At 40.7% G+C, this 9,595-nt stretch overlaps 1 protein-coding gene across 2 annotated transcripts in view; it reads left to right on the plus strand.

Annotated features, from left to right (window-relative positions):
* Window positions 1-1,507: 1,507 nt before the first annotated feature.
* Window positions 1,508-9,595, plus strand: part of dlc (deltaC) — a 72,729-nt gene continuing 64,641 nt past the window's right edge. Inside the window, exons 1-5 of one of the 2 annotated variants that reach the window (XM_037974365.1) lie at window positions 1,508-1,645; window positions 2,044-2,286; window positions 2,529-2,589; window positions 6,636-6,893; window positions 7,525-7,716. In XM_037974365.1, the coding sequence (XP_037830293.1) occupies window positions 1,595-1,645; window positions 2,044-2,286; window positions 2,529-2,589; window positions 6,636-6,893; window positions 7,525-7,716 (805 nt within the window). In that variant the 5' untranslated portion in view covers window positions 1,508-1,594. The remainder of the gene's footprint in view (window positions 1,646-2,043; window positions 2,287-2,528; window positions 2,590-6,635; window positions 6,894-7,524; window positions 7,717-9,595) is intronic. The other variant, XM_037974366.1, reaches the window with a different exon arrangement.

Consider the following 9,595-nt stretch of genomic DNA (forward strand, 5'->3'; position numbering starts at 1 on the left):
GCTGTTTCGATGCTGATGTTTGTTTGATGTGTGATGAATAAATGTCCAAATCAGCTAAATCTGATAAAATACAGAATTCTGCTATATTTTCTAGAATTCATACATTGTACTTTTCTGGTATTATATTCTGACATCATGAATTTAAGTCACTCTGATTGGTTGTTTCTTATTTCCGACATTAATCCGGCCTGATCCACAGCAGACGGATTACAAAGGTACCAACAACCTTTATTTTATTTATCTTTCTAATATGATTAATTCAACCTGTCAATCGTTTGATTTAACCTTGTATGAATTTTGAATTAATACCAGAACTGTCAAGAATTGTAATAAAAAAGTTTGCTCTTGCTTTTCTAAGGATTTTTTCTGTTTCATTTCTGAACATAACAAATTCCTTCCTTCTAGGAGAAAACTATGATTTTGAGGCTGTTTATAATGCTCTTTTTATTTTTATTGTGTATTTAGTTCGTTATTTTTACATAAAAAAGGATTATTTTTCCTAAGGAGGTGTTCCAGACATGTCCAACTGGGAGGAGACCCCGCGGAAGACCCAGGACAGCTGGACAGACGTGTCTCTCGGCTGGCCTGGAATCCTCCTAGAATCCTCCTGGAAGAGCTGAAGGTGGCTGTGGAGAGAGATGTCTGAGCCTCCCTGCTCCAGCTGCTGCCCCGAGACTCAAAACAAGCAGCGATGGATGGATGATGGATGGATGGATGGATGATGGATGATGGATGGATGGATGGATGATTGATGGATGGATGGATGATGGATGGATGATGGATGATGGATGAATGGATGATGGATGGATGATGGATGGATGAATGGATGATGGATGGGTGGATGGATGGATGGATGGATGATGGATGGATGGATGGATGATGGATGAATGAATGAATGAATGGATGGATGGATGGATAAATGAATGGCTGTGATTTTTTTTAAATGTATTTTTTATTTCTTTGTCTAGTTCCAACTGACCCCCCCCCCCTCCCCCCTCCACGGTTTGGCTCTCCACGCTGTAAAAAATATCTTGTTCCTCCTTCAAACCCGGAAATCTTTGGGAGTCAAAAGCTCTAAAACTTCTCTAAAACTCTAAAAGTTTCCTGCAGACATTTTTATTGAAAGGAGCTTCATGTCTGTGCAGGTTGATCCCTCTGTCTGAAAGAAAGAAACAAACAGTTAAATGAAGATAAACAACAACAAAACTAACAAGAAACCCACTCAGTTCCCCGGCTGCGTCCCGCCTTCTGTCAGCTTCTCTTTCGGTTTGATTTCAGCCTGAAGGCGTGTAGGAAACGTCAGCCCTGATCCAGTCCTCCTCTTCCTTCAGGTGGATACTTTTTACAGCCCCCACCTCCCCGCCTTCGCCCCCCCTCCCGCCCCGCCCCCCCCGCGCCTTAAAGCGAGGGGGGACAGCCGGTCGCCCACACCCGAGAGCACTCTTGCACATNCCCCCTGCGGTATAAAGCTGAGGTGACACAGCAGCTGCTGCAGTCCAGAGTTCACTTTAGTCTCTTCAAGTGAAAACGTTTTTGAGGGTCGGTCAGTTTGGACTTTACGCACTGGTTAACTCGACTGGACCGTGGTTCGGACATGGCGCGTTGGTTTGTGCCGTGTCTCCTGCTGCTTGCTTCAGCTCAAAAGGTGAGGACAATACTCACAGGACCTCAGTTACACTTTAACTGCAGACCTGAGAAGTTCTGGTGGGTTCTGATCGTTTGGAAACCTGCGCTTTTACGCGCAACTCACGGACGTTTTCAGAGTTCCTGAGTATTAAAATTTGATTTTTATTATTGTCTTGAAATTTCAGAGATGATCTCAAAAGTGAAACTCGTAAAGTTGACAATCAGCAATTATAAAAGGCACAAATGTGTGCATAATAAAATAATAAAAGTCAAAAGTTTAGGTGAAATATCTTTGTAGTTTTTGCATGAATGAGATTATTATTATTTAATTTAGTTTATTTATCTTAAACATGCGTCCATCCATCCATGCATCCTGATATTTCACCGCTCCGTATCTGAACCTTCTCCACCCCTCAGGCTTTTTTTTCGGGAGTCTTCGAACTGAAGATCAACTCCTTCAGCAGCTCGCGCTCAATCTGCCGCCTCCAGGATCCGGACTGCCAGATCTTTTTCCGCGTGTGTCTCACGCACCCTCAAAACGTCATCAAGCTGGAGAACCAGTGCACGTATGGAAAAGGGCTGACCGAGATCCTCAGTGTTCACCCCGAGACCATCTCAGAAAGTGCGCCCATCAGGGTGCCTTTCTCCTTCAAGTGGCCGGTAGGTGAAAAACTGGACTTAATGAAACAGAATTTGTTTTAATTGACTGGACCAGATTGGGGTCAAACAAAGATACAAAAACCAACCTAGCTGACATGGTTTAAATCTCGAAGCACAAATCATCTTAGATGCTAAAAATAAAGGCCCACAAATCACTGTCAGCTAAATAAACATGCGTACACATATAAAGTGGTTACTGTTATAGATGTGGTCAGTGATAACTCTTTCCTGGTTCATTTCAGGGGACTTTCTTTCTGATCATTGAAGCCTGGAACGCAGAGTCTTCAGGTGAGGAGTCCACAGGTAAAAACTGCTGCAGCTGCAATACCGATGTGTGACCACGAGGCGGCGACATAACACGTGTTCAGGTTTAACTTGGCAAGAAAACAAACAAATGTCTCATTTTAAGATTAAGTAAATCTATCTATCTATCTATCTATCTATCTATCTATCTATCTATCTATCTATCTATCTATCTATCTATCTATCTATCTATCTATCTATCTATCTATCTATCTATCTATCTATCTATCTATCTATCTATCTATCTATCTATCTATCTATCTATCTATCTATCATTTCCTACCTCCTCAGTTTCCCATCCACTCATACATTCTATATGTACCTATATACACTCCTCCTTCCTCACTCCTTTCTCAGACCTCCACCCACAAGCCAATGCACACACAAATTAATTCAGTCTTCAAGAATTAAAAACAGAATAAAATCAATTTAAAGTAGATGTGACAAATGTGAGTGGATTCAGACAATGTAAGGAGCAAATTCTGGCAGATTAGGAGTGGCCATGCCATTCAGTCTACTGTGATACTGACCTGTTATTGTGTCACAATGGGGATGTGCAGAGAGAGTTCAGTTCTGTGATTGATGACAAATAAAAGCTGTTCCTGAGTCTGGCCATGTGTATCTTTGGTGATCTGAACAGTTTACCAGAAGGCAGGAAAATGGTGTCTTTCACAGTGTTCCTGGCCCTTCTGGTACATCTAGACCGGTAAATATCCTTCAGGAGGGGCAGTGGAAACCAATCATACCCTGGGCCGTTTTTATCCCCTTTTGGTGCGCTGCTGAACAGTTCTCAAGCCAGACATTTATGCAGTGTGTTAGTCCGCTTTCTACCGAGCAGCGGAAAGAGTAGAAAGACTACAGAAGTTTTTCTAAACTTGTGTTTTAGCTCTGCAGGATCATTACTGCACACCACCAAAGGCAAAAGGGCGATAATGTTTTTGCCTCTTTGTTTGTGCATCAGTAATCTGTCTGTCTGTTGTCAGTTACCAAAATATCCCATCAACAGCGGGACAGGTTTCAATGAAATTCTATGAGTAATCATTAGCTGTTCATGTAGAACCTGATTCAAGATGGCCACTAATGCTAACTAACCTTAGCAAACACAAAAATGCTTCACTGTTGAAGATTTTGAGCTAACATTTAATGTAGTGGTAGCTAGAAATTATTCCCAACTTTGAGAGATAACTAATTTTGCAAGATCATTTTTTAAAACTCAGCCAAGATCTCTTCTTGAAAACAGAGTTAACTTTGTCTGTCTGTCATCAAAATATCATTTGAACCACCACACAGATTTTCATGAAAGTTTCAACAAGTAATCAATAGATGCACTTCAAGATGGCCACCCCAGTCAACTGAGCTTAAAAAACACAAAAATGGGTATAGCTCAGTCAATTTTACAAATATTTAGCTAGAATTTGGCGTGGTTGTATTTGAGACAAATTCACAACACCTATTCCAAGTGATACACATTGCACAGCATCTTTGCTAAAAACTTTGGCATCAACCCTGTTTGTCTGTTAGAAAAACCAAAGATAGATTTTAATAAAACTTCGAGAAACCACTCAATCTACAACTGATTAAACTTTGGAGTCAACCCAGTTCAAGATGGTTGCCAGTCCTAAACAACCTTTGCAAATACAAAAGAACAATAAGTGAGCCAGTTTTACAGATATTGAGCTGACATTTGATATGGTAGTAGTTGAGGGACATTCTCCAGATGTACTTTGAGCTCTAACAGAGCTTACAAAATGTCAGGATATCACATGACATCACACATATCAATCACAAGGTTTGACCAACATGTCTATAACTCTGTCCTCGCTCAACAGAAAAATTAACACTGGCATAAAAGATGGTGGGCAAAATGCTAGACCTTTAATTTAAACGTACTTTTATTGATAAAAAAAACATTCAAAAACCTAATTATTCCTATAAATGGTTTAATATACTACCATAAATGAGCTAAACTTAGCAAATGTTGAAAGTTAAAAAAGAAAAATAATAATCTGTCATCATTCATTTAGTTGGGAGTTTTGTTTAAAAATTACAAGAACAAAATAAGTTTTCCATGTCTTCAAAGACCAGTTTTACTATATTTGAGAAATCAAAATAAAGGTAAAATGCTGATGCAGCAACACACTGAATAAGGTTTCAAGAAAAGCACAGAAAACCAAGAGTGTTTAAAGAAAAAAAAAATCCCACACTTTGTTGGTAAATTCTCCAATCATCAGATTAAACAGTAATGGCAGCTAAATAAATTAGAGTTTAAAAGCAGCTTCAAGCAAACGTTTTATTTTTCAGAGACATTGTGAAATAAAGTTCAATAAACACCACCAGAGAATCAGTCAGTAATTAAAAACTTTACATCTATAGAACCTTTTCAGCATCTACAGAATCAAATACCAATAAAATTTAGTCTGAAATCTATCTGTTAGAGCAGAAGTCCCCAACCTCCGGGCCGCGGACCGGGACCGGTCTGTGGGTCATTTGGTACCGGGCTGCACAGAAAGAATTATTAACTTACAGTATTTCTGTTTTTTAAAATTTTTTTAATCTGAACGACATTTATTTTGAAAAACTGACCGGATTTTCTCCACTCCATCTGTCTATGACTCTTGATCTTATTTTGAAGGGCATGTTTAAACACAGAGAACATCAGGGGGAGGAGAGGCTGTTATTCATGTTGATAACGCAGCTAACAAACACGTTGGATTTACGTTTATTATGTTTTAAAAATATTTGAAATTATTTTATTTTGTTGTATTTATCCGCCACACCTTTAAAGGCCAGTCTGTGAAAATACTGTCTGATAATGAACCGGTCCATGGAGCTAAAAAGGGTGGGGACCTCTGTGTTAGATGACCTTTGACCCCTCAGTGAGGAATGTATTAGAAACCATCACATTCCAGTGATCAGTGTCTCTTCATGGACTCAAGGTAACCATTTTCATGAACCCAGAAATGTGACCAAAACTGACCTGAAGTTGTCAACTCTCAAAGAACATGTCCGACTTACATGAACTTCAGATTGCAACAGAAAAAATACACATAACTTCTGTGGACTCTAGCTTATTTCAGACAGCCAGAGAGAGTAGAGTCAAAGGTTCTGTGGGCACCATCTCATCTCAAAAGGACAAAAAGATTGTAAATACATTTTCTGTTAATACCAGCCAATGTCAGAGAAAGCTGCGGTAGTTCGGTGGTCAGTGCTGCATTTTTCTAATCCTGAGGCTGTGGGTTTGAGTCAAGGTTGCAAAAGGAAAGGCATCTGGCGAGAGGGAGAAACAACAACAACCACCAGCTGGTATCAGAGGGACAGAAATATGGCGGACACAGATGTATCTCCGACTGATATAAAGATGATGGACAATTTTTCTGTGGAAACTATCTTGTATTTGAGATGGGAAGACATTGGACAAGCGTTCTGCAGACACCAGCTCATCTCAAAATGACAGAAACATTGTGGACACAATTTCATCTCAGGCAGCCAGAGAGATACGATAAACCTAAAATCATGAATTTTGTGAACACAAGCTAGTTTGAAAAGTACAAAAAGATGATCGCCAGCTTGTTTTGGATGGACAGAGACAGTAGTTGTGAGTTTTGTGGACATCGACTGGTCTCAGGCGAACAGAGAGACAGAGGACATAGCTTGTAGTCTACTATCATTGAACAACAATTTGCCGAAATGTATGACTTCCTTTGAAAACTCAAACAGTTTTTATGATCAGTTTATAATTGAAAATGTTAGTAAAAGAAAAATGTCAAAGCCTTTTATCCCTTTTTCAGAGCACATCAGATCAAATGAGAATTGTTTGTTTTCTAAATACAAGATTTTTTCAGTAGTTTGTAACTTGGCATTGAGAATTTTGTTTTGCTCTCCTATCATTAATTAAAAGTTGAAATTATTAATTAAATCACAGATTTAAGTTTCTTGTTTAGATTTAAAGGATGTTTTGTAAAAAAAATAAAAAAGATAAAAAAGCTCAATGTTGTCAGGATGTTATCTGACAGACATAAACTCATCTTTCCCACTTGTTGCTTCAGAGAATCAGAACAACCTGATCAGCAGGATGGCAACCCAGCGTAAACTCATCGCAGGAGACGAATGGTCCCAGGACGTGGACTTTGGCAAACAAAGCGAGCTGCGGTTCTCCTACCATGTGGTGTGTGATGAGTTCTACCGTGGCTCAGCCTGCTCAGCCTACTGTCGGCCCAGAAATGACACCTTTGGTCATTTCGACTGCGACAGTGAAGGGAACCGCCTCTGCTTGGAGGGCTGGAGTGGCGAGTACTGCTCAGACCGTGAGTGCTCACAAGAGTTTCCCTCATGTTTAAATTACCTTCAGACGGTGTTTAAAATGATCTGAAAGTATTATCAACAACTGTTTTCTTTCTTATGTTTTCATTTTAACATTTCTTCAGGATGAAGGGAGGGGCTTGAACAGAAAAAAGCCTTTCAGCACTTTATTTTTTTGTGCAACAGCCTTGAAATTGTCAAGTTAGGCAGTTGTGAACGCCATCATTGGCCGAGGTGGCTGCAGAGGACAAAAAGATCTGAGAGCTTTTGTCATTTCTACTGTGTGTGCATGAGAGTGTGTTTGGCTGTGAGGTCTGTTCCTTTTGTTTTGGGCTCAACAATGGGCCCCTGGTTGGCCCCCAATCAGCCCCCAGTCTACAACTTTGCCAGGGACACGCGCTGGAGCTTAATGTGTGCTGCCTTGCGTGAAAGGAGACGGCATGTGTTGCTTTTGTTGTGCAGGCCAGCTGCTTCGTTCAGCACTTAACAAGCACTTGTAGGGTGTGTATGTGAGGCCTTGACAGGGAAGGGGAGCTGTTTTTGTGAACCTGAGACACTCACCCACATATGTACTCCTTGTAATACTCTATCCTCCTTTCTCCCTTTCCCTCTCTTTCTTGGCCCTCCTCCCATCAGCCATCTGTGCAGGAGGATGCAGTGAGCAGCGCGGCTTCTGCGAGTCGCCAGGGAAGTGCAAGTGTCAGCAAGGCTGGCAGGGCGAGCGCTGCGATACATGTGTCCGGCACCCTGGCTGCCTTCACGGGACCTGCCAGCTGCCCTGGCAGTGCAACTGCAAAGAGGGCTGGGGTGGCCTGTACTGCAACCAAGGTGGGTCCAACCTTGAAACTGCTCAGCCGGTCTGGTTAACAAGAGGCAAAGTGGTTCATTTAGCAGCCCACACGATGACCCACCTGCTACTGTACATTAGAACTCAACTGTGAGCAAAAAAACAACACAAACAATCATGTAAAGTTCAGTTCATGTTTGTACTTCATCGTGTGAAAGATGTGAGTTACAATTAGAAAGAGAAGAAAGTCCACTCTGTTTCAGTTCCAGGGTTTCAGGACAAACTGAAGTTCTAAAATGTTCTAAAATTATTCAAATCTAACCTCAAGTGAACAAAAACAACTAATTCTATCATGTCATTATTAAACAGAAACAAAATGTTAAAGCTGTGAGGTAAAAAAAAGAATTTCAGAGGTTCAGGATCAGCCATGAGCTGCTGATCAGATGTAGTGATGAACTGATCAGCATCAGTGTGACCGCCTTTGTAAAAGCAGGACTTTTCTCGGTTTGCTGCTATGGAGCATACAGGTATGTGTTAAAAAATGTCAAGGGGGAGAGACGATGACCTTAGAGAGACAACTCTTGCTGGTTTTCAACATGTAGGATGTGATACATATAGTATCTTGAAAAAGTCATTATTCCCCTTGAACCTTCCCACATGTTGTCACGTTTCAACCACAAACTTCAAAGTATTTTACGATGATTTGATGTGATAGACCAACACAGAGTAGTGAATACTTGTAAGGTGTAAGGTAAATAAGAGACATTTTTATTTTATTGCTGTCTTAACCATACACGCGTTTGTATTCAGCCCACTATGAGTCAGTGCTTCAAAGAATCACTTCAACATGTTCAAACATTTTGTTGGACAATGTTTGTTTTGTTTTCTAAAATTTGGGGGGATTTGCCATGTCCTGGATGACTGAGAATCTACACCATCAAAGGTTTTAGATTCTCAGTTGGATTTAGGTCTGGACCATTCCAACACATGAAGATGCTTTCATCTGACCCATTTCATTGTAGCTCTCGGTGGATGTTTTGGGTTGTTATCCTGCTGGAAGGTGCGCCGTTTTACAGCCTCTAACAAGTTGTCCTGAATTTTCTTCTTCTCTACAATTAAAGCTGGAGACTGTGTTGTTAAGTTATTCCCTTGCAACATTTTGGTGTAAAACACAAGTTGGGACACAAAACAAGCTAAGTGTACTCAGTCCCTTTAGCTATTTGATGCTTCCATGCTTTCATCTTTTCTGTTTCTTCGCTCACTTTTCCATGCTGGGTTGAGGGGGAAGTGGTGGCTATCTCCAGCAGTGACTACGCAAGAGGAGGGGTACACCCTGGACAGATCTCCAGTCCACAGATATATTGAATGGAATTTGTTTTGCAATAATTTGAAGCAAAACAAATCCAACTCAATTCAGTTTATTCATATAGTACCACTTCCAAAAAAAAGTCAGCTCAGGGCACTGCACAAACAGTCAAATAAACAAAAACCCAGTCCAAATCATACGTCAGATTAAAATCCAATTACAGGCAGTTTAAATCTAATATAATACAAAACATTTACATACATTATAAAATGCCAATTAGTAAAAGTTATCTTTCTAAGGAAGCAGCAGATTGCGTTGAATCTTTGCTTTGTCGCAGTCTCCCATCCTGAACAGCAAATTGGTGACAGTGGGAAGGAAAAACTACCTTTTAACAGAAAGAAACCCCCAACAGAACCAGAACCAGAACCAGGCATAGGCTTAGGACAAGCAGCCATCTGCCTCAACCAGCTGGGGTTTTAGAGTCACATTAGTTCTGCTGGTTTTACTGCTGAACAATGGCTGCTGGAAAAGTTCTGTTGTCGGCTGCAATATAGAACATGTACTGCTGCTGTCCCGACCCGCTACCAGTCGGGTTCTGACCCGATTACTGCTGC

The sequence above is a fragment of the Kryptolebias marmoratus genome, unplaced genomic scaffold (genome assembly GCF_001649575.2).
Source record: "Kryptolebias marmoratus isolate JLee-2015 unplaced genomic scaffold, ASM164957v2 Scaffold27, whole genome shotgun sequence".
NCBI classification, from domain to species: Eukaryota; Metazoa; Chordata; class Actinopteri; order Cyprinodontiformes; family Rivulidae; genus Kryptolebias; species Kryptolebias marmoratus.